Source organism: Rhineura floridana, chromosome 2, assembly GCF_030035675.1.
Source record: "Rhineura floridana isolate rRhiFlo1 chromosome 2, rRhiFlo1.hap2, whole genome shotgun sequence".
Lineage (NCBI taxonomy): Eukaryota > Metazoa > Chordata > Lepidosauria > Squamata > Rhineuridae > Rhineura > Rhineura floridana.
Window position 1 is genome coordinate 78,443,187 of NC_084481.1, and position 26,036 is coordinate 78,469,222.

The 26,036-nt window shown below is 41.7% G+C and overlaps 1 protein-coding gene across 6 annotated transcripts in view; it reads right to left on the reverse strand.

The window, feature by feature from the left end:
* LOC133376593 (protein mono-ADP-ribosyltransferase PARP14-like) overlaps nt 1-26,036 on the reverse strand; it is a 38,857-nt gene that overhangs the window by 6,094 nt on the left and 6,727 nt on the right. For all 6 annotated transcript variants that reach the window (XM_061609014.1, XM_061609010.1, XM_061609012.1 and 3 more), the window contains exons 5-16: nt 24,982-25,179; nt 23,362-23,628; nt 20,790-21,026; nt 16,493-18,738; nt 13,454-13,684; nt 9,315-9,536; nt 7,443-7,527; nt 5,148-5,297; nt 4,060-4,122; nt 2,682-2,849; nt 1,275-1,496; nt 575-1,177 (exon numbers count right to left, since the gene is read on the reverse strand). In XM_061609014.1, coding sequence (XP_061464998.1) covers nt 575-1,177; nt 1,275-1,496; nt 2,682-2,849; nt 4,060-4,122; nt 5,148-5,297; nt 7,443-7,527; nt 9,315-9,536; nt 13,454-13,684; nt 16,493-18,738; nt 20,790-21,026; nt 23,362-23,628; nt 24,982-25,179 — 4,692 coding nt within the window. The remainder of the gene's footprint in view (nt 1-574; nt 1,178-1,274; nt 1,497-2,681; nt 2,850-4,059; nt 4,123-5,147; nt 5,298-7,442; nt 7,528-9,314; nt 9,537-13,453; nt 13,685-16,492; nt 18,739-20,789; nt 21,027-23,361; nt 23,629-24,981; nt 25,180-26,036) is intronic.

The window sequence follows — 26,036 nt, forward strand, 5'->3', positions numbered from 1 at the left end:
ATATTACCACCTGGCCATGATTAAAAACAGACAAGCCTCTTTCGGGACATTTTTCAGTTTGAACTTCAGCAACTGAGATTAAGCCAGCATTTAAGTTACAATTTTAAATTGGTGAGGCATTATCACAGTTAATGGACCCATTCCAGCCAGGCAAAAGCATGCGAAGACAACACATAGCAGGACTTGTGACAGGTGTAGCCTGGGCAGAGTCTCAAGAGACAGACAGTGAGGCCCAAGGGCTCACATTCGGGTACCAGGGCTGATGCTCCCCACCCATGCTAAAAGGCCCGTGCAGCATCTTGCCACCTGTGAAACTCCACTTAATAAGAAGGGAGATGGGAATGAAGGAGATAATCACAATAGAGTTACATAGCAGGCAACTTTTTATATAAGAAAATGCCCAATGAGGTCCAGGAAAGGAAGCTGTGAATGGACTCAAGGCCCACCTCAGCCAGTGTTACTTCGAATAAACTTTTGATACACCCAAGAGAGAGGGAGGGGATGGGAGGAGGAATATGAATGTATGACTATGAGGGACAGAACTGGGGAATTTGTTCATGCTTTAAGAATGTACCTTCTACTTTTGAGATACGGCGAAGAGTAATGCTTGTCCCCAGGTCATCCACTGCACACAGTTTACTTGGGTCCACTCTGTATTGTTTCTTCTTTATAGTTATTTCATGCGGCTTCTGATGCTGTGCTGCAGATTCTAGGTGCATATTTGTCAGGTTATCGAAGGCTTTGTACTTCCCATTGTCTTCATACCGCCACTCTACTATATTGCTGAGAAGATCTGCTTTGGACTGCTCCTCTCTGCCCTCTCGTACCTTTCTGATCATTTTTTGAATTTCTGCACTGGCCCTCAAGACATCTTTCGTTATACCAAAGACATGGAGGGATGGAGAAGCACCTACATGCTCTAGCTTAATGACAACATGCAACTTTATCTGGAGATCTCTCAGGGTCTCATATTCACTTTCTCCAAAGTTTGAGATCCATTCATCTGAGACAACTGTTTCTGTCTGGTCCTTTAAAATCAGATTTCTAATCCATGATTCTGTCCTTTCCACATTTTTCCAGCTTTCACCACAAATCTGAAAAATGGTTGGCTCTACAGTTCTCTCCAAAAGCAATACAGGTTTAACTTCCTCAGGTTTTTTGAAGGAGGTAAAGAAATCTGCAACAGAACATCAATTCAGGGACAGGTTATGCTGCTAAATAATCAAAGCACCTGCAGTCAAGAAGTTACACACATACAGAAGTCATCTATTTACCTGCTACTTTAGATAAAAAGGATTTTGATGAGTGTGTGCCACTATGCTTGCTAGCTGAAACTTCTTTTCTTTGCATACTTGCAAAAAAAACACTTAGAAGATGTGGCTGGAAAATTATTATTTTAATATTCTTTACCACCGGGTCAGATGTTTGACTAACGAAGTCAACTATGGCATCTATCATATCATCAGCTACCACAACTGGATCACGTCCTGCTTGACCTGCAATGATAATAAAACTTCAACATTTCAAATAACTGAAATATAGAGGCTCTTTTTTCTATGGCCTGCCATGTTATCTGTTATAGAATGAGAAATGCACCCCACACCTACCACTGTAAAGTCCCACTTGAACATAGGCACATTCATTCTCTCTAGTTTAATTAATCATTTCCCTTTATCTAATTGATTTATTTTATTGATGAGGATCACCGCATCAATAAGATGCCAAAAGAGGCTTACAATCACAAATATCCACTCACACAACCATAAAAAATAAAATGCACATGAAAACCAGACATACTACAACACCAATTATAAGTTAAAAAACAATTTCCTTATCAATTTTCAGAATACAATTCATGATGCCACCATCAGATTTTGAATATATGGGGGAAAGAAAATATAACTACATAAATCAATTGAAAGGATTCCCATCCCAGAAAAGTTGGTGGTTGCGTTAATATGCACCAAAACAGTAAAAAAAACCACCACAGAATACAGGCTGAATCCCAGGTCCCCATTAGCCAAATGAGATGCTCTTGGTGTTCAAAACTATTGAAACCATATACATTGGCTTAGATGGCTTTATCCTAAAAAGATAATACATCAAACTGGCTGTCCTTAGACTAGGTGTGGGGAACCTATGGCCCTCCAGATGTTGCTGAACAACAACAATTATCAGCCCTAGCAAGCATGGCCAACGGCCAGGGATGATGGCAGTTATAGTTCAGTGACATCTGGAGGACCAAAAGTTCCTCATACCTGCCTTAGACTGTGGTAAGGGAAAAACACTCCTTATATACAAGTACTCATGTTTTATTCATCTGGCTTTGGGTACAGAGGGAAATAATCCCTCCAGGCCTGCCAAAGAGCTTATGAAATTCTAGCATTGATCGTTTGAACAGGAACTTGAGCACCAAAGGAGATTGTTCTTTTTCTACAAGCCATAAACAGTAGCTAGTCCATTTAAACAGAGATGAAATGTTTCCTTTCATGTTGGAGCATGGGATAAGTCATATTGGAGAAACTCTCCTAATATTCCAGGATAGCCCTAAAAGGCGAAGCAGTGGCCTTAACCTTCTCCATGTTGCTTATTTAATATAATGGCACTGTACAGGGCCATCCTAAACCTAAATTATGCCACTCACCCCCAAGGCAGTTATTTTTCCTCAAGGTAATACAGACCTGTCCCAATTGCAGGAAAGGCAATAGATGAAAACTTCCTTTGTTCACATTCCAGGAGAGCTTTGGAGACTTGTGCTTTGGTATCATTTTGGGCCACAAGATGGATAATATTTTTACACTTCAGGTTTCCTGCCTGCGTACATACGAGATTGTTGTGAGGCTGGGTGGCTAAAAGGAATAAGGGAACAAACAAAAGAACTTCCATTCAGTAAGAATACACACCTTCCATCTTAGAGGCCTTTCCATGTTTGTGTGCTTGGAATCCACATATCCCTCCTCAAGGGAGCTATTTTGTTGCAGAGATATCCTGCTCTCCCAGTCCTGAAGCTGCAGTTTCATCTCTGGGTAGATGCTGTTTTGCCCTCAGCAACGTTCACACCAGGTTTTAAATGCAAACCAATTTATCCACCCTTTTCTACTACTTCCATGGCAGGCAACCATGGCCTCATCTCACTGCCCTGCACTTTGTGCCATTGATACATTGACAAGCAATTTAGTTTTGTTTAAAAGAGGGACAACTTTTTTCACATATTTATGCAAACACCATTTTACTGATCTCTTTAGCCCTCTTCAGGTATCAGTGGATTGAAGAGGTTACATAGCGGGGTTACTCATTTTGCTCCATCTACAAGGTCTTAAAAATCTCCCGGCCCCTTATGTGTAAGGAAAACCCTCTGCAGCAAGGAGCCTCCACAGATACAAAAGGCTCCCTGCACAATTGAGAATCCCTCAAGGGCAAAAAAGGGACACACTTAGCTTGCCTGTGTAAAGCAGGTAGCAGAGCCCACTGGCTCCTAGAAGTAATTATTGGCTACCCAGCCCAGTTAAAAGTGATGGACTCTCTGAGCATCAGGGGTAGACAAAACAAGGCTGACATTTTACTTTACCTTCTGCAGCTAGATGGCGCTATGCACTCTATAGCCCCATGGATTATTTATTTATTTATTACATTTATACCCCACCTTTCTTTTTCATGAACCCAAGGTGGCTTACATATGGTTCCCAGGCGGTCTCCCATCCAGGCACTGACCAGACCTGACCCTGCTTAGCTTTAGCAGGGAGCTGGCCTTATGTGCCTTCAGACCATAGATAACCAACAGAGTTGCGATTTCTTGCCAAATCACTGAGACCACTTTTGTATCAGATATGCCAATCCTCAAGGATTATTGCTAATGTCTACCTCAATAAGGAGCAGACAGGTGAAGGGTAGTAAATGAGCAACAGTCACTCTCTGGGTTGTCTATGGGCACAAAGAGCATTTAATATCCTTCATTGGTGTGTGGCCACTCATGCTTCTCCCAATTCCAAAGATGAAGAAGGCTGTTGAAATTCACTACCAATCACCAAAACACTGCTTATTTTAAACAATGATTTGTACCTAGCTGAGCACATTCCTTTTCCATCTCTGGTCCAGCACTTTCCAGAATTGCTTTGGAAACACCTTAAATAAATAAAAAAAGGTAAGAGAAAATAGCATGGCCAGTAAAGCTGAAAATCCCACATAGGCCAAGGTGATGGCCTGAACCTTATCAAACACACTGGACACCACGTCAACTTTATCAAGCACCACTCACTGTATCAAAATTAGGTCTGCACTTGGACAGCTAAACCCATCCTGCAGTGGTAAATTCCAGACGTGGTCAAAGAAACACGGTTTCACCGATTTTAACCAAGACTTTCATGAGGCATGGAAACAGTCCAAATCCTGTAGAAAGTCAGCTGATACCAATGCCTTAGGAAGGTATTCCTATTGTTCTGCATGCTGTATAACCTCAGGAGTCCCTATGGACGTCATAGCTCAATTCAACGCACAAGAAATATTCTCATGATGAATACTGATCATGTGTTTAGCTAGAAACTGGGAGAGAATCTAAGATTTGGCTTTACAGTCCAGCTCCTGCTGCTCATATAGAGATAAGCACTTTATCATATAATACTTTGTAAAATCTTTACTACTTGGGCAGAATGATACTGAAGACCAAGCTACCTTGGGGTAGGAAAGCTCACCCTAGGGTAGTTTGATCAACTGTATGAGATCTATGAGTGGGCAGTTTATGACAGTACAATACCCATGACTTTCCCTTGACATCACAATACATTTCTTCTTTTCTCTCATGTTCTGTACAGTACACTGCTGTTTGTGGAGGTTCAGGAAGAAACAAAAACTTCTTTGACTATAGAATTATGGCCCTGCAATATTGCAATCACATGGAGCAGGAGAAGGTGGCAATGCTTATCAGGGGCTTAATAGTTCTGTAGAAAGTATATTGCATACCTATGCTATCTAAGGGACTTTATTCCAAAAACGGGAACAAAAATCATCCCTTCCAACTGAGCCAAACAGAGAGCAACAAGCGAGGTACTTGCTTATGGTTATTGGAAGTGGGGGAGGGGGGAGTACACACAGGCATACAAGTTCACCCAAATTACATACAGACATGTTCTGGGAAACATTTCATAACATACCAACTTTAAGATTAAATGTGTCATTCGTTATGTTCACAATCACATCTGTAATTTCCTGGGCGATATCTCCACTTTCCACCTGCAACGTAATTGGGCCAATTTGCATTTTATGAACTCCAGATGCTGGAGATGAAATATGCACAAAGGAGACTGTAAGGAAAAAAGAGATACATGTTTGTCTATTTTACATCTCTTCTTCTAAACATTTGCACCTGTGGGGTCTTTATATACCCAACCCTATGCTCTTTTGGAGATGTCTCTTTATACTCAATTCATCACATTTAATATAGCTTTCATTCCACCATCAGAATGTTGAACTGAATCCAATTTGGCTCACACTAGTCATTGGCCCATTTCAAAAGTAGGCACAGTCTAGCACAGGAGTAGCCAACATGATGCCATCCAGATGTGGTTGAAGTACAAAGCCTATCATCCCTGAGCAATGGCCATGTTGGCTGGTGTCCTGGCTCCCAACAAGAGAAGCAAACTCAAGACTCAGAAACTGGGTTTTACACAAAGCTTTATTCTATAAGTCTATACAGGAACGCAGCATCAGGCATTCTACGCATGATTCAAAATGCAGACCACTAACAGGCATCTCTCAGAAACAGGCTAGGCATTTCTCATGAAACATGTTATGTATGTGGAGGCAACAGCAGATGTCGCAACACCTAATCTCGTCCACCCATCCTAAATATAAGAGAGAGGTGGATGGGCACATTACTTGTCCAAGCATTCTCTAGTACTTTCCAGCTTTAGCTGCAAGGTGAAGGCTTTTTTTAGGAGCAGAGAACATTTTCTTTAACGAAAGCTGACTCTTCCCTAATCTACATGGCCTTGGTGAATGGGTAAACTCAGTCTCAGAAAAACTATCCTGATCATTCGTTCCAGTAGCAGTTACACTAGAGTTGTCTGTTCCAAGGCTAGGTTTGAGCTGGTTGCCAGTGAAGGAACCTCATCAGTTGTCATAGATTGGGGGGGGGGGCAATGGGCTACATCAACCTCACTAAATTCAGGGTTGCCAGAGACTGCTGGAAATGTTTCCCCCAGGATTTCCCTAGACCCTTCCTCAACATCTGCAACCCACTCTCCTTCCTCCCAAACTTGCCAAAGGTTCTTCTTGGAACCCATGACAGCTGGGGTCCAACAACATCTGGAGGGCACCTCACTGGCCACCCCTGGTCTAGCATTACATTAATGATAAATTTTGAGCCTCAGACACATGCATTCCCACCTTTCCCTTCTCTGCCTCCAGCACAGCAGAGGAGGAGAAGACTGAAAGCCAGGGCCGTGGAGTCGGTACGCCAAACCTTCGACTCCAACTCCTCTATTTTTCTACTGTCCGACTCCGACTCCACCCAAAATTGCTTCCAACTCCACAGCCCTGAAAAGGGCCGTAAATGTCTTTTTAAATTGGAAGCTCTCATAGGAGCATTTTTATCGTTGCCTGAATATGCGCTGATCTTGGCATCACAGCATTTGTCTTCATCCGGGTCCTGTGTCATACACTGACACAAAATGTTTTCCATCTTGAGTTATGATGAAATGCTCAACTACAGCTGACTTCATGGGAAGCTTCTTTGACATTTTGAATTTATATTTTAAAAAATTTGTCAATCAAAATTTATTTTGAAGCCGGAGTCGGAACATTTCTACCGACTCCGACTCCACCCAAAATTGCTTCTGACTCCGACTCCACGACTCCGACTCCACAGCCCTGCTGAAAGCATTTACTTCCTATTTTAAATAAACCAGTTTTTTTGCCATGTTCAAACTAGACAAACTATGGATAGAATTTTCCCAATCTGGGCGTAACACAGTTAAGTAGATGCTTCCAATCTCCTCATACTATAAGAAAAGAGAGAAGGGAGGTAACTAGCAAGCTCAAGATTCATTGCTAGTTGTTCACATGACACTAAACCATTGTTTAGTGTGTGTCCACAATGGTTCACTGTCTCTCAGGCTAAGCGAACAAAGGGTCATCGAGGGGGATAAAAAATACTAAAGACTGATATCATAATAAATAATCATTTCACAGATAGTACATTGACAACTTTTTTTTACTTCAAACCAAACACTTTAATTGCCTGCTAAGATTTAATTATTCTTTCCAGTTACTCACAGACAATTCCAATTTTACACATTATACAACCTGAATTTATTTTGTATGCTGGTTATTGGGACTAAATTAACTGCAAGAGTCCATGGCCAGGAATTCCCAACATTCCTAGAAAGCCAAGGGCTAGACTCTTTTTATACGGGAGAGGGGGAGGCACAGGAAACAACAAGATTTACCTTGACCTAGCTGTTGAGAGCTCTCAGACACTGAAGAGCTAGTTTGGGTTAAATTCAGCCTGGCATTTAGTTCATCTGTAAACGCCTAGAGGAGAAACCCACAGTAAAAAACAGGCTACAAATATAAGCAGACTTTTAGAGTTTAGTTATAATGACCACATTATAAAAAAAAAGAGGAGAGGTACCATGTTGTATCTGCTTTTGAACATCACTGAATTTGCAACAGTCCTGTTGAAATTATGAGTAGTGCTAGACTAAAAAGGGAAGAAAATCCAAATCCCATTCCAAGGTAACTCAAATTCAAGTCCTATCCCAAGCTGAAATCCATTACCTGAATTGATTGTACCAAGTAATCAAATGTGCATATGGTTATTTGGCATAATATTTCTTCTTCTGCTAGTAATGCAGAATATAATAATTCATTGAACACACACGTGCACACAGTCCTACCCAACCCCAAGAAAGAGGCATACTAAACTTGTTGATACACTTTCAAACTTCTCATCAAAACATTAAAAGGGAAAAAAACTTTAAAAAAATAAAAACAGATGATCCAGATGCCAAATTCTGTACTTTTCCTTTGATTGTACAGAATATATCACACCCCAATTATGACTGAGTGAGATAAGAAGTAACAGCTTCAGACTGACACCATCATATAAGTGGAACATACCCCTAGGGTCATCCAGCCACCCTTTGGAAGAGCAGTATTCACCAATTTCTCTCTCTCTCTCACTCACTCACTCTCTCACTCACTCACACGGATTTGGTCCATTTTGAAAGTATCCTTTCATGTATTAGAACACAAACATTTTTACTTGCCCGTATATGTATATGTGTATATAGAAATCATTTCCATCAGGGATGGGAAGATCTGGTCACTGGGCTCAGCTGCCCTAGGGCAGGGGTAGCAAATTTGGTGCCCTCCAGATGTTGTTCAACTACAACTCCCATCATTCCTGACCACTGCCCATGCTGGCTGGGGCTCATGGAAGTTGGCATTAAATAACTTCTGGAGAGCACCACATTAGCTACCCTAACCTAGGGATAGGGAAGGGTGAGAATTTTGCTAAAATTGCTCTTTAAGATGTTTTTAAAGGTTTTTTAAAAGACGCTTTTAAATATGTTTTAATATATTTTAAAGTCTGTTTTTAAGATGTTTTAGAGCATTTTTAGTGTTTTGTTTGCTGCCCTGGGCTCCTTCTGGGAGGAAAAGCAGGATAAAAATTTATTTATTTAAATAAACAAATAAAATCAAACTCAGCACCAGACTTCTGGATAGTCCAGAGGTTCACTGTATTGGCAGACCAATTCTGAATACAACTATCCCCTGGCTTTTCCATACATGGGTTTGTTTGTTTTTAAAGCAGGCTTTGTACTTTGCCTCTGTGTTTGCTTTCGGAAGGATAAGCTGACAAACCTGTGTCTTTGCTTACCTAAGGTGAAACTGACTAGCCTGCCTGTTTGGTTTGCCTTAAAGAGGTATCTTGCTTTTGTTAATTTTATGGGGTATATGGGTGTTTATAAACTAGTCTGTGTGTCCACCCTACTTGAAAAAAGGAAAGGATGCAGAGCAGGTAGGGGGATATTAGGGAATAAGATCAAACTTGAAAAGGAATTATTCCAAGCAGAATACTGAAGCAGATCCTCCCAGCCAGGGTTCCTCCTTTACTGTCAAGGTATTAATGCACGATATAGGAGCAAGACCTTGGGCATGCAGTAAGGAAAAGCTTCTTATTTAGAGAGACTTGCCGGATCCAATTCAGAGAGAAAACAAAGAGAGACTGTTCCAGAGCTTGGAAAAGTTACTTTTTTAATCTACAACTCCTAGCAGCCCAATCCAGTGGCCATGCTGCTACAAGAGAGAGTTACCTTGATGGTGCCGGTGTCACTTGGATGCAGTACAAAGTGAACTTCTTGAAGAAATCTCAGATTTTCTGTTTTGCTGAATTTGAACACTTCATCAAACATCACTTTAGCAACAAATTGCTTGGGAAATCGTAAGTTACCAGTCCCAATGGCTGGAATGGTGATGGAATTCAGAGAGAGCTGTTCAGTGATTTTCAGGCACTCTTCAACAATGTTCCCCAAGATCTGGGAGCCACAAAAGAAACATTTTAGAATCTGCAGTTATAAGTTTGTTCACAGGCAATATCTTCTAGATCCAATTAAGCGTGTCACAATACAATTCAAATTTGTTGTAAGAGTGCAAGCTCCTTCCTAAATAAGCAGTACAACTGGATTAATCTGGATAAAAAGACAAGGGTGAATTGTCTGGCCACCGTGCTAAATTTTCTCAAAATGAACAGATGAAAACATTTAAAGCTATGTGGACCCAAGACAGATATCCAACTGAAAATGGAGCATAAACCATCTGCAAAGTCAGTTTCTCTGAACACTTGACTGATAGTTGTGTTTCTCTCAAGGACAACTACAGTAGAGAAGATTCACTAATTGGCAAAAAACCTTGCAGTTTAAGAATGTACCTATAACCCACAGATATTTCTATCAAACTTTAAAAAGCAGGGAAATTGGGCAGCTAGAGTGAATGCACCAGGGGAGCAGCAGACCTGACCTCCTCTCTGAGATATTGTACTGCCCTACAAATTTGTCAAAATGCTAACACAATTTTGGTTGGTCTTTCACAGGCTAATCCACTTCCTGTGTAGCTTGGAAGAATTGGTAATATGTGCCTCTGAGCATATAGTGAGTGGTGGAAACACCTGCCATCACCAAAGATGGAGAATTATATTTTTGTATGTTTGTTGGTGTTCTTCTTACTTTGCTTCTTTCCTGTGTTACTAATATTTCTACAGAGAACCTACACTAGAAAATTTTATTTCTCTCATTTTTCATCCTAGAAATCTGTGTCAAATTTATTTTTATTAATTTCAAAGCCTTTTTATTGGTCAACGTCATACGATGGTGAAGACAGCCTTTTGTGTTTCAAATTGGAGGCTATGTTCTATTTTAGAATACTGTAGTGCATTAACAGTTGAATCTGAAACTGCAGTTTGATGTAAAATCAGATTGATTACAATATGTTGCTACTTCAGCAATGACTCTAGCTGTTGGAAAAAAGAGGATGCACATTTTCAGCCTGCTGTGTTTAAACCATTTCATTTAAGGCAAGGTGAGCACAGTCAATTAAAAACATAGAGCACACCTAGAATTTTGCTAGAACATATTATACCTCCCACTGTTTTATCTTGTGCAAATTGAGACACTCATGTCCACTGGAGACTATTCTGCAGAATAGTCAGTGCCATTATTCCACAATTATTTTTGGAGTTTTTTTGTGTAAATTTTGCAAAGTGTTGCTGCACTTCACATATTCACAGAAATAGAAACAAAAGAAAATGCTTTCTATAGGAAACTTCACTAAAATTGCTAAGTAAATCAGACATATTAAAAGAGACCATCTGAACTACATCAACTGCCTTAATAATATTGCTTAGTCCCTGCTAAAACAAGATCAGCACAGCAAATGTCTTCTTTCTATTATTTGGGCTGATTGCAGGTATTGCCACCACTCACCGTATGCTCAGAGGCACGTTATCAAATTCTTCAAAGCTACACAGGAAGTGGATTGGACTGTGAAAGACCAACCAAAATGGTGTTTGCTTTTTGACAAATTTGTATGGCAGTACAACAGGTCAGAGAGGTCAGGTCTCCTGCTCCCCTGGTACATTCACTCTAGCTGCCCAATTTCCCTGCTCTTTGAACTTTGATAGAAATATCTGTGGGCTATAGGTACGTTCTTAAACCGCAAGGTTTTTGCCTATTAGTGAATTTCCCTGCTTTTTAAACCGGGAGGTAAGAAATGGGATCCTGTGCAAGTTTGCTGAGAATGGATTGATCATTTGCATGCTTATTGAGTTCAGTGCGATTTACTCCCCTGCAATCATGCTTAGGATAGGTGAAACTGACCACAGGGGATGGGGGAGAAAGAGGAGGAAGGAGGGGAGGACAGGTTTGATCATTTGCATGCTTATTGAGTTCAGTGTGATTTACTCCCATGCAATCATGCTTAGGATAAGTAAAACTGACGGGGGGGGGAGGGCTTGAGTGGGCAGGGGAGAAAGAAGAAGGGAGAGGGGAAGGAGGGGAAAATCATGTCTGATCATTTTCATGTTTATTGAGTTCAATGGGATTTACTCCTATACAATCATGGTTGTTGTTATGTGCCTTCAAGTCAATTACGATCATGGTTAGGATAGGTAAAACTGACCATGAGGGAGGGGGAAGAAGTGGATTGGAGGGCAGGTTTGCAAAGGGGAGGGCAGGTTTGCTCATCTGCATACCTATAGAGTTCAATGGTATTTACTCCCATGCAATCATGCTTAAGATAGGTAAAGCTGACCATGGGTAGGAGGAAGGCGAGGGGGGAAGGGGAAGGAGGGGATTGGAAAGGGAGGGGGATGAGTAGGGAGGGGCTAGGAGGGAGAAGGGAGGGTGGGTTTGATCATTTGCATACTTTTTGAGTTCAATGGGATTTATTTCTGTGCAATCATGTTTAAAAATGGAAATGAACTGCCTTCAAGTCGATCCCGACCTGTGGCGACCCCATGAATAGGGTTTTCATGGTTAATGGTATTTATAGGTAGTTTTACCATGGCCTTCCGCTGAGGCTGAGAGGCAGTGACTGGCCCAAGGTCACCCAGTCAGCTTCATGGTTGTGTGGGGATTCGAACCCTGGTCTCCCAGGTTGTAGTCCAACACTGACCCGGGGCAGGGAGGGGAGAAGGAGGGAAGGAGATTGGGTGGGTGGGCACTGGGCAGAGGGGAAGCCCCTTACCTTTCCAAAAGGAAAACATTATGAACAGTATCATTGCTTTTCAGCGTTTCCCCCACCTTTTTATTCTACAGCAGGCACATGTAGCCTCCCACCCAAATGTAAACCAAAGCTGTCCCTGGCTACATCCGCACCAGGCCTTTAGTTCACTTTGGACAGTCATGGCTTCTCTCAAAGAATCCTGGGAAGTGTAGTTAGTGAAGGGTGCTGAGAGTTACTAGGAGACTTCCTGTTCCCCTCACAGACCTTCAATCAGAGTGGCTGACTGTTAAACCACTCTGGCCACTGGAGCTCTGTCAGTGGAATAGGAGTCTCCTCTCAGCACCCTTCACAAACTACACTTCCCAGGATTCTTTGGGGGAACCCATTGCTGTCTCAAGTGAAATCAAAGTCTGGTGTGGGTGTGGCCCCGATTAGGCAAGCCAAGCAGCTGTGAGTCTGGCTTTTAGAACTCTGACAGTTGGTTCTTACTGAGCATGCACAACACTATCATAGGATTCCAGCCAAAATTTCTTAAATGAATTAAAAATCAGTCAGTTTTTAAACTGCAAAAGATGAAGGTCAGAATATGGGGCAAGGTCAGTAATAGGATTACAGGTACTCTGTGAACATGGCTGATTTTTAATGAATTTCAACAGATTATGAGAACTCGGACAGAAAAAAGTACAAAAGGGCTCTTGGTTTCCCCCCCTCTTTTTAGACTTTGAACTCCCTATTCTCTCCGACTGTTTTGTGTATTGCCATGAAAATGTACAGGCGTTAAGCAAGCGTTTCTGAGTTCAGGACTATACGTTTTGTAAGGTTTTGTTTCAAAATGAGCTTATGGGAAGCATCAGAATGGCATGCAGGGGTACTTTCAGTTTAACATTGCGGAATGTGAAAAATCCATGCTGGCTATACTATACAGCCACTCTTGTGGCTGTTTAATACAACTGATTGTCCAAGGACTCATGATACATGAACAGTAATCAGTATGGAGCAATCCACAGAGGAGTACAATTGGAGGTGGAAGGACCACTCAAACCCCCACTCAGCTGAGAATCTCATCAAACAGCCTTAGGCAAATCTCTCATCTAAGTGGCTCCACAGGATTGTTGGACAAGAGATTCATAACGCACCTTGGACAAGGAAAAGCGCTACAAAAACCTCTGTCAGTGAACAGCAATCAATACACCTATTTAGACACTCACAATATATTGAAAAGACCCAGATGTACCTGAGATTTTTTATCCTGATTCCAGTTAGGTAAATTGGCATGCAGCACGTAAGAGCAACCCAAAGCATAGCCACTTGTTTTTAACACACAGCCCTCTTTAATGTCTTTTCCTTGTCCTTCTTTGGTCAATTCGTCCTGGAGTTCCTCTCCTGCTCTGGCGAGCAAAGCCTTAGAGAGGGGACCTTTGTCAAGCTGCAGGTCTCTGGCAACGCTGTTGACAATAATGTCAGTCTGAAGAGGCAAGACAGGAATAGTTAAGAAAAACTAAAATCTTACAGATGACAAACACATAGCACACATTAGTATGCCTATCAATCATATATCTGCAAGCAAGAGATTCTCAAGATAGGGATGTTCTTATTGGGGGCTCTGATGGTTTAGCAAACATCATGAAGCATATCCATCACTGCAGAGTGAAGATACCAGCTCACATACGTTTAGAACTCCAAAACGTTTGTTCCCACCATATAGATCAAGCATTCAGTTGATTCAGTGCCAGTAATTGGCCCCAATGCCCCCAAATCACATGCTTTCAGCAGCACATGGCCAGAGTCAAGGGGGGGGGGAACGTTCACTCAGACCCATATTGAAAGAATATGTGGCAGGGTTGATGGGTTACATTGTGTAGCGTTTTATCATTATTAATGTTTGAGCGCAATTTAAAAATATTCCTGTTCTCCCAAGGTATTTGGGGACTTTAAAATATTTAGTTGTGGTGTTTTTTTTTTTAAAAAAAGAGCCAGTATGGTACAGTGGTTAAGGTGGTGGACTACAACCTGGGAGACCAGGGTTCGAATCCCCACACAGCCATGAAACTCACTGGGCCAGTCACTGCCTCTTAGCCTCAGAGGGAGGCAATGGTAAATCCCCTCTGAATACCACTTACCATGAAAACCCTATTCAGAGGGTCGCCATAAGTCAGAATTGACTTGAAGGCAGTTCATTTCCATTTTTTTTTAAAAAAAAAAATTAAAGATGCTGTTTTAATTTTTTTGTTGTTTGCCGTATCAGGTTCCTTTGGGAGGAAGGGCGGGATAAATATCTAATAAATAATAATATGAATTGGCCCCACATGCCTACAGAGTTGTTTGTTTCATTACTATTGTTTTAATAGGTATAATACATAACGTGTATGTGTAAAATTATTTCAATTCTACCCATGCATTTGGAATACTTTCTTATTTCACTATAAGTCGTATTAAGGATTGTGCTCTCATTTTCATACAGTATGGGCTTTGTGAAGCTTGGTTTCTCGTGTGCAGAACTTCCTCCACAAGAGGTGGCTGGCCCAGGATCCCCCCTCACGTGGAGGTGCTCAATGCGCATACATTTGCGTATCTGTTGGGCCCCTTTACACAGCCAACACAGCAGGGCTATGCATCACAACCCACTCACTCATTCCTTCCATCTCATACTAGCTTTGGGTGAAGAAGCTGCTCTCCATGCAGAGGCTTGCAGATCAATCAATGTTTCTTTGTTTGTGGGTTTATGGTGCTAACTAAAGTTCAGGGTCGCAGCTCTAAGAACCAACATCAGTGGTTGGATATTTGCACAGTGTCTTCAATCCAGCATGTAGTACTATGGCACTAGGGATGCCTCCCGCAAAAGCAGGTTTTTTGAACAAGCTAGCATTCAACTCAAGATAGAAGGGCTATAAGCACTATAAGTTGATACAAATGAAAAGGAGACACTGTCCTAGACAGGCAGCTAAGGAGGCTGTCCTGCAATATGGCACATCTACAGGATGTAGGAATTCCCCCTGGATGGAAGGCAACAATACTATGATAGCTCAAAGTACAGTAGGGCTCCGCTTTTCGGCATTCCGCTAATACGGCGGCTTTCAATTAGAGTAAGGCCCCACTCATACAGCGCTTGTTCAGCTTTTACAGCGTTTTTCGGGCACCATTCTATTAGTTCCGCTTTTCGGCGGGGGTCTGGAACGTAACCCGCCATATGAGTGAGGCCCTACTGTATGTCATTTCTATCTCCTGTTCCTAAAGAGCTAATTGCCCTCCAATGCCACCAGCAGGAGAAATTAAGTGTTTTGCATGTCCAATGCTCACAACTGGCTGGCCTAAAAGAGTGGGCAACATCATCTCAGCTTCAAAGCATAGCACTTGTATTTTCCTCCTGCCTAAAGGGCTGCTGGCCCTTTAAGCCAGGAAAGACGACACAGTACCAGGGGCAAGAACATAGGATACTTACACCTGTGATTGGTTTACTGGGGGAAGGAGCATACAGGGATTAATTTCTATTGTAGCCCCTGACCTTCTTTGAGCTCCTAGGTTTAAGGAAGGAATGAGAAACCTGTGGCCCTCCAGATGTTCTTGGACTACAACTCCCATCAGGCCAGCCAACATGGCCAATGGTCAGGGATGATGGGAGTTGCAATCCTGCTACATCTGGAGGGCCACAGGTTCCCCAACCCCGGTTTAAGGGAAGTAGTAGGTGGGCAACCTGAAGAGGTTACCAAGCTCACAGCATTTGTTTCAGAGGGTCAAGGAAATGAGTTGCAAAAATATTTGGGGTTGCGGGAGATGCCATAAAAAGAAAGCAGGAGAGTGAGGAGACTGTTCCAACTGACGTAGAAAGATACAATTATCCAGCACTTCCAAGACAGAGGAGAAACTTTAAAAGCCACAAAAGAGCTCTACAGGCTATAAATATTAAAATCCAACTCAAAATCAAGAAAGTGAAAAATCCATTAATTATTGCATGGAGAGAGGGAAAAGAGATTCATGAAGGCTTGTATGTTTTTGTATAATTTTATGCTGTAACATCTTGGTAAGTAATGGTTTAAGAGAGGTTGAATTCATACATATTGCAGCACAGACTTAATGCTACTGTGTAGGTTACTGAGAACAGAAGATGATGAATTTTGTTTTTGTGCCTTGGTGTTTCCTGACTAATACTGTATTGAAGCATTTTATTAGTTTATTTTAAATGCATTGACAGTTTACTGTACAGTCCAAGGGGTAAATACAGAAAGGATGGTTTCTTCCAGTTTATGTGTTTTAAAAATTGTACCAGGATACTTACTGTGGCATCTTCAATTCCTTCTTTCTGTAATACTATTTTCAGACCTTCAGGAGTAGTTACTCCTTGATGTTCATTTGTGGTGTGGTTCTTAGTTTTGGAGGCTGAGGACCATTTAGAAGGGAGCGATTTGTCTATGGATATTTCATTCAATGCCTCAGAGAGCGCCCGAACAGTATCTTCTTTAGCGTCCACAAGGCATATCTCTTTCAGGCAGCCAGTCTCAGGAGATTCTTCCAAAGTTTCCTTGATGGATGTTACAATGGAACGGGCACACTCTTTTAGTGGGAATCCAAAAATCCCAGAGCTTATGGCTGGGATGGCTATGGAGCGATGGTTATAGACCTCTGCCAGATGTAAGCTGTCCCTCACAGCTTTCTTTAACAGCTGTATACATTTTTCCTTTTCAGAGCTGCTCCACCTTGGCCCAACTGCATGTATCACCTGTTTACACGGTAGGTTCCAAGCCCCTGTGATAATTGCACAGCCAGGCTTCAAACGCCCATGCTTCCTCACAAGGTCATCACACTCACTTTGCAGCTGTGGGCCAGCCGCTTTTAACAGTGCATCTGCAAGGCCCCCAATGTGCTTCAGTTCTTCATTTGAAGCATTGACCACAACATCAACTGGATAACGGGTCAGGTCTCCCTTATGAACTGCTACTACAACACCATCTTTTAGTTTAATTTCACAACACGGCAGTCTCTTTTCTTCAGGTCCACTCTCATCACTGCCCTGCTCTACATCTTCCATGCCTTCTTGAATCCTAATCAAACAGTTAAATTGTTGTTTTGCACCAGCAACATACAAGTGCTCTTGTTCTTTGAAGAGTGCTTTGGCTCCTGGTTTATCAATTGTCATGCTTGTGGCATACAGAGAGGACAGTATGTTTTGAAAGAGCTCAAGTCCCTTCAGCACTTTTACTTTGGGTCCTTCAAGGGAAATCAGTCTGCGATTTGCCCGTGTGCCAAAATTGATTTTCATACCTTGCTGCTCCAAGTTAAGCCAACTATTATGCTTCTCCTTTTCCACATACATTGTAACTGCGGTAGATTTAGTCCTGATGGTTTTTTGTATGTACGTGTTGCTATCTATGAAACTGGAGAGCTTCTCATTGGCAAGAGCCACCTCTCTAGACCAACCTGCAATCACTATTTGATTCTCCAGCTCATGAATTATGATGGCTTCACTCAAACAATTATCCGCCTTGTAAAAACTGTTGGTCAGTTCCCTCCACTCTCTCTTTCTGAGGATCGAATTGTCCTCCAGCTCAATACATTTGAAGACCAACTCTTTCTTCATTTCTTCCTCAGCTCTTTGAAGATCCTGAAGATCTGCTCCAGTTAGCAAAACTGCCTCATCCTTGAGCTCATAGAAAGCATTAATTTTTTTGGCCCAGAATAAGAACTGCGACAGACATTCATTGTCTACATACTGCAGAAAAAGAAAAATGTAAGGATGAATGTCAACAGATTTTTGGTCAATGCTGGATACCCTTTCAAGGATGGCACTTTTTATTTTAAAAACTTCATTGGTGACACCATGCAGAATTATACACTCCTTTGACGCATCATATGCAATCTTTAGATCTGGGTACTCCAAGTAAATACTATTCTGTAGCTCAGCATTGTTTAAAATAGTGTATTTTCCAGCAACAACTGACACAGTTTCTTCTATTGTTTGCTTCTCTCTTTCAATCTTTTCAGCAGCTTTTTCAATGAGCATCTTCATTTCTTGCTGTGAGTGATCCACAGCTTCTGCTGCTCCCACCAAGACAACTATTCCCTTTGGAATATCTGGCAAGATCAAAATGTCATCTTTTACTATGCTGTTTCTTATGGCTTCCCACACCTCAGCATTCACTACACATTTGGCAATCTTCTGTCTGGACAGGATCTGTGTCAACTGGGTAGAAACATTTTCACTCCATGTCTTGACCAAGGATCTTTTTTGCTTAGATAAGGCACACGAAGGATGCACAGTAATTTCTGGGTGTGTGCAGTATCTATCAGGCCATTCTATCTCACAATAGCAGCCTGCCATTTCACGGCTTATTTCCTGAAGTAGTTGTGGATTCTGCTGTAAAAACTGCCAGCGGTAGAGATCTATGGGCAGCCTACTCAGGTCCGGCATCTTGATTTGAGGTTTCTCTTTCCCATACAGAGCTGCTCCCAATGAGACATAGTATGGATAAACAAGAACTGGCACATTGTTAAGAGAATGCTTCCGCTTCAAGATGGTAGTTACATCTTTAAAGAGAGATAAAGAAGAGGCACAATTAGAGGAGAAAATTTCCCAGGAGCCATATCACAACTACCGTAAATACATCATGATAAAGTTATAGACCATTGCAGCAAGAGATCACGCTTGGCCAAAAGCACTTCCTGTTCTTCTTTTTGTCATTTTTATATCAGAGTCCAGAGGACTTAACAAGTCTTACATAAAATTTAAATACATTAAGCTGAGCATGCACTTTACCTGTGCCCAAAAAAGAGAACAAAGGAATGTGAGCCTGTTATCTCCCTCCATGCATCCCATCATATATCCCATTGCACTACATAGCCATCCGCACTACATTGGTCTTAGCTATAGCTCAAGATTAGAACATGATCTAATCAGCACTCCATGTGGCTAAGAATTTATCTTGCAGATGCCAATATGGCTAGCCACCAGTGGGCCTTAAATCACTGATGTCAGACTTAATGTCAGAGAAACCAAAACCTCATGACTCCAGCACTTGGATGGCTGTTATTGTACAAAGCTACAACCCAGCTAGCTCTCACTACTATCCAACAGAACTGGCTGAGCACAGTATCATTTCTAGTTGTCTTCCCTGTGATCATTTCACTTTCTGGAGAAGTTCCAGGTTTCTGGCCAGAGGGTCAAACATCTGCTAGCTTTTTCCTTTAACCTCGCCTAGCTCTAAGTCAATACATCATTCCTGCCTTCTTTCCTCCATGCACTTCTGCCACCATCCTCATCACTCGCGTCTGAAGCTGAAACAGATACAGCTACTAAAGCAGAGAGCTGGCATTAGTTTTACGCCTGCATTTCGCAATTAAGGCAACTGAGCACACCCAGACTAAAGGGATGCATTGTGTGCTTATCTTAGTATTTCAGTTTCACAAACCAATACAATATAGCTTAGAACCAACTCTTACAGTGCAATCCTATGTGTGTTAAACACAGAAATAACTCCCACTGTGTCCAACGGGACCTAGTGGCTTTTGCATGGACAGGCCATCTTGCCAACTCTGACTGTATTCCTGTATTCCTACAGAGTAGCAAGCAAACTTATATTGTTTTGTAGGGGTTAAACATATATACACACTGTACTTACTCTTAAAAAGGCAAAGGGAAAGGGAGAATATATTCAGCAAAGTCTTAGAAAACCCTCTGAGACCTCACTGCAAAATACCAATTTGGCTGGTGGACACATGTAATCAATTCCTTTGATTTGTGGCTAGGGTTGCCAGGCTCAGGGCCTGAGAATGATTCTGTATCTTTAAGAGAAGAGAAAATTCAGCCAAGTGCAGGTTTTCTTGCAACACTGTAATGGGAAAAACCACAAGATGAAATTCTCCCTTCCCCCTGCACAACTTTTAAAGATACAGAAGACCTCTTGGAGGCTGGGCCTGGCAACCAAGAGGTCATCTGTATCTTTAAAAGTTGTGCAGGGGGAAGGGAGAATTTCACTTTGTGGTTTTTCCCATTACAGTGTTGCAAGAAAACCTGCACTTGGCTGAATTTTTCTTCTCTTAAAGATACAGAATCATTCTCAGGCCCTGAGTCTGCCAACCCTAGTTGTGGCACAGCCACGTACATGAATTCACCATCCAACCAATATCTTGCTAGCCACTTAGTAAATAACTTCTGCCATAATCTGCCCCTAAAAGGGAAGGCCCTCCATCAAGAGCTCCTTCTGGAAGGAAGGGTGAGATATAAATTTAATAATATTAATTTAAAAACACTTAAGACAAAAGCCTGGTTCATCCATAATGCTAACTAAGTCATGGTTTGTTTAGCTAAAGTGTGGTTTGTTTGAATGTCTGAAACCAGCCCAGCAAACTAACTATGGTTTGTTTCCTGGAAAAAAACCTATTTTTTAAAATTTCTCAGACACTTCCTACTAAAAATAGTCTTGAAACAACTTACAATATAAAAGAACAATATAATACATATATTCATTACTTATATATTGTACTTTCCAGTGGAATATGTATGTGAGCCAAATCAATAATGGTCCACAGTAAAGTACTCTGCCGCTCTTGCCTGTAGTTTGTTTCACAGTACACATTACCTTTGCCATCCTGAAAAGTAATCATAGCTGAATTCTCTTCGGGAAGGTAGTTAACATCCAACACCAGCCCACCTCCATTCTTCTTGCATTCAAAATAGACAAAGATGAAGTCCCTAGAGATGCCAGGTGGGATGTTTTCAACCAGTATGCTTTTAGTCACCTCCAAAGAGTGTGCAGAAATGTTTAGTTGCTTAACCATATGGTATTGATTGAATTTTTCGATAAATTCGTCTATTTCTAAAAGAGATTTAAAAAAAAAAAAGTAGTAGTAAGCAATGCAATTAACTATGTAGTCCATATTCAGTAATATGCCCCCAAGGTGATATTATCTACAGCTGATAGTCACTCACATTTTCAGTCTATCCCCCTTGTTTATCACCATTGCATAGAATTCCAATTTGCCTCTCACATCTTCTCTCCCTACAACTCATTCCAGTTCTAAACGCACATCCTCAAGGAATGATTCTGCTAATTAGATTCACCTCATCATGCTTAATCACCCTTCTGTTATACTACCAGAATGACAGTAGTGGCAGAGCCTTCCCTCCTCCCCTGCCTTAATGGTCACAAAATTAATTCAATCTGAAAGTAAAACTATAGCACTGCTCACTATACAGAGCCATTAAGCAAACACCTTACTACAAAGTTGGATTCTGAGCAGCCATGTGGCTAATTCAAAAGGTCTCTTCCTCTCAATATATCCCCATATGGCACAACTCTTGTCATATGGAAAGGTTAATCCAGAGCTGCCCAATGCATGCATTCACTTTGCTACTCAGAAACATCACATCAAGTGCTGCAATGTTTAACCAATTTACTGATTACATTAATTTTTGAGCTTTTGAATAGACAGAATGGATGCTCCAATGAATTAGGCAGCAGATACATTTTTAAAACTTATTCCTATTTATTTATTATTGTTACATTTATATCCTGCTCTTCCTTCCAGAAGGAGCTCAAGGCAGCAAACAAATGATAAAACACTAAAACCATCTATAAAACATATTAAAAATAAAAGATCTTTAAAAACATATTTAATTTTTTTAAAACATCTTCAAAACAATTCCATCACAGATGCAGACTGAGATAAGGTCTCTACTTAAAAGGCTTGTTGAAAGAGGAAGGACTTCAGAAGTAACCAAAAAGACAACAGAGACAGAGGTGCCTTCAAGTACATCTAAAAACTGCAGGGGGCAAGCACTGTCATAGGAGAGAATGCTCTTAAATGAGGATTTCTGCTAACATAATCAAATACCAAAATCAAAAATAAAATTTGCCTTTTTCTTCAGATGTGTTCTTATTCATGTGCAAATCTAATAAAGTGAAATCCATATGATTAAATCAACAGTATTTATTTAGTTAGATAGAACATTAGAAACTACCTTAACACTGAACCAAATCATTGGGTCCATCTAGTCCCATACTGTCTACACTGCATCGTAGCGGCTCTTCAGGGAGGGCTTCAGATAGGGGATGTTCCCAGACTTACCTAGAAATGCCATGAACTGAACCTGGGACCTTCTGCATGACAAATGTGTATACTGTACCACTGAGGCACAGCTACTCCCACAGAAACAGCCCAAGTCATACCTGAAGGCATTCACATTTAGACATTTCCATGCATCTCACATTTGTGGGATGTGCAGCTCTTCAAAATACAGTGTAAGTACAGCTTCTTCCACCCACACCACCCATTGAGTTCAAAATCCATCTGGTAGCATAGTAGGCTGGCTTGAGCCATACATATGGCATAGCTAGCTTGTCTTCTCCATGAATCCCTGATTAAAGATAAAGGTGTCCCCGCACTTATAGTGCGAGTCGTTTCCGACTCTTAGGATGACGTCTTGTGACGTTTACTAGGCAGACCGTATATATGGGGTGGGATTGCCAGTTCCTTCCCCGGCCTTTCTTTACCCCCCAGCGTATCCCGGGTACTCATTTTACCGACCACGGATGGATGGAAGGCTGAGTGGACCTCGACCCCTTTTAGCGGAGATTCGACTTCCTCCTTCCGTTGGAATCGAACTCCGGCCGTGAGCAGAGCTTCAGCTGTGTTACTGCCGCTTACCACTCTGCGCCACGGAGGATCTTGATTACAAGGATAATAATTACCCTATGTTGGCAATAAGCATTTCTGCAGGAAGCACAGTAGTCTGCCCCAATGCTTCCATCTCCCACAATGAAGCAAAGGGCTCTTGGAGATTGGATCTGTTTTAGAAGAGATACTCTCAAAGGCTTCCTATTACCAGAGCACAATTATGCACACACGCACACACACACAAATAGATAGCACCATCACTTCAACTAGGGATGGGGAACCTGATGCCCTCCAGATGTTGTTGGGACTACAACTCCCATCATCCCCAACGACTGGCCATGCTGGCTAGGGCTGAGAGGAGTAGGAAACCAGCAACATCTTGAGGCCACACATCCCCTACTACTGACTTAAACACAAGTTGCAACCAGTTCAATGCCAGGTAGAAACCCATTCTCCTTTTGTTTTACTTCTTTTCTGGCTCCTTTTTAAGAGAGAATGAGACTTACTTATTCTTCTTCATCTGTTCCCTCTTACCTATAGGCTTGATGAAAGTAATTACAGCAGTATTGCTCTCAGGTATCATTTCCACAGTGAACTCCTTGTCCTCTTCTGATAAGCCACTGACATTCTCTACCAACAGAATTAGCATGCATTCTTCTGCAGCGTCTTGCAGATTCTCAAGAACAATGAGAGAAGCTGACACTTGTGAGGAAGCTTGAGCTGCCTCCTTCTGGGGCTGTCTAACCTGAAGTGCAGTTTTCCTTAATACATGATTATTCCTTTGTAAAACTTCTTCAGCATCTAGTTGGAGAGAAGCACAAATACATTTTTTAAAAAATGAGATTTTGTGGAGATAATATGTGCTGTGTTTTTTCTTTTTTTTCCTCCTGTTTTTGGTGGTAAGGGACTATTGGATTTTTACCTTCATATGATTTATGATTGTTTTTATCTCTCAGTGTTTGATTATTTCCTTTCTTGTTCACAGGAGCACAAAAATTAGGTACATTCCAAACATAGGGCCTTCTGCCAACTGGTGTCATGGGCCTCCAGATGTTGTTGGACTCCAACTCCTATCATCCCCAGCTGTCATGGCTCCCAAGGAGAACTTTTGGCAAAACTGGGAGGAGTGAGAGTGGGTTGCAGTTGTTAAGGAAGGGTCTAGGGAAATCCTGGGTGAGACGCTTCTAGAAGCCTCTGGCAACTTCAAGTTTAGTGAGGTTAATGTTACCCATCATCCCCACACATGACTGATAATGATTCCTCACTGGCACCCAGCCCAAACCTAACCTTGGAACAGACAGACTCCAGTGAAATGGCTAGAGAAAACAATAAGAAAAAGTTTTTCTGAGCCTAAGATTGCACTTTCACCAAGGTCACAGATTTGAGAAAATGCTCTCTGCCTCTAGAAGCAGCCTTCACCTTGCAGCAAAACCCAGAAAGTACTAGAGAATGCATGGACAAGTAATGTGCCCAGCCACCTTTCTTATAACTAAAGTGGCTGGACAATTAGGTTGTTGTGACAACCATCTGCTGTTGCTTCCACATGCCTAGCCTGTTTCTGAGAGATGCCTAGTCTGTTCATGTTTTGTATCCTGAATCATGCCTACAATGCCCGATGCTGTGTTCCTATACTGACTTGTGGAATAAAGTTTTGAGCAAAACCAGTTACCAAGTCCTGAGTCTGCTTCTCTGGTTGGAAGTCAGGACAACTAGGACCTCAGCAAAGTTCCAGTGCTTGGTTTCCTCTTCCCTCCCCATTCATTTTTCCTCTTGAATTATGCCTATTAGATTGCGAGCCTACGGGCAGGGACCATCTTATCTTTTTATACAGGGGTAATGAACCTTTTTCAATCCAAGGGCATCATTCTCTCATGGGCAATCTTCTGGGGATTGCATCCCAAGGGTAAGCAGAGCCACAGGCAAAAGTGGGCAGGGCACAGAGGCAACTTTTTTCTTTGTTCAGTGAGCTAAATTCCAGTCACTCCAAAATGGCCTGGGGAAGAATATTACTCTGGGAAAAGTCCAGAGGGTCAGAGAGAGACCTCATCTGACCCCCAGTTCTCCACCCGTTTTAATATATGCACAGCACTTGGCTAATTGTAGGTGCTTTATATGAGTTAAACAACAATCAAAAAGAAGCTCTGTATAAAATACCTTCTTTGCTTTCAAATGTGATGATTAATTGTTTGCCATCTTTCACACAGGACTTAATGGGCCCCCCACCAGAGCGCTTCTTATTTTCAAAGTACATTTCCACAATGTCCTCATCGACCTCCTCCCCTATAGGCGTCACTATTACCACACAGAATTCCTCCTGGTTTGCCAACTTTTCTGCCACATCTTCTGGCCATTCTGGAATCAAAATGGAAGGAAAGACAACATGTTCTACCTTGACTACAAAACCAACCCTGAAATTTTTAAACAATTTTGTTCTCCCAGTAGCAGAATTTAAATTCAGCAACATAAAAGGTACTAGCATGACAGTCAAGGGATCTATCCCTCTCTGGGGATATCTCTGAGGGTAGAGGGCAAGCTTCTTCAACCTACCTGGTAAATTCATCTTTCCTCTTGCAGCAGGGATGGGGAACTAGTGACCCTCGATATGCTATTGGACTCCCAGCAGCCCCAGCCAGCATGGCTAGTGGTCTGAGATGATTTGAATTGAAGTTCAACAACATCTGGAGGAGCACCAGTTCCCCATCCCTGCGCTACAGGGAGAAATCCCCACTATCAAAGCTTCTGCCTATCACCTCTATCATGAGCCTCCCACCAATAACAACAGCGAGGATGGTGAACTAATTTGGGGGGAAATTCCTGGTCATTTTTATGAAGTCATAAAACCTTCATTGTGTTTGTTTATTTATTTGTTTTTCTTATTTGAAGAATATATACCATTTCCTTCAACACGTTTTCCATGTGGGGCATCTGAATAAATGTTGTGAAGAATCTATGCGATTGTCCTTCAATATGTTTTCCAGGTGGGGCATCTTAATAAATGTATTATTTCTTAAGCTAAACATAACCACAGACTATGCCAAGATAAAATAAGGCATAGCTCCCAGGCAGGCTTCTATTTTAAAAACCACACAACACTAACCAGACAAGGTAAGCTGGAGAGCCTTAAGGGACAGATGCACTGCCTGTGGCTCTGTGGAGGAACGCTGTATATGACTGTTCGGTTTGTGCTTAGAACAAATACATATATTCTG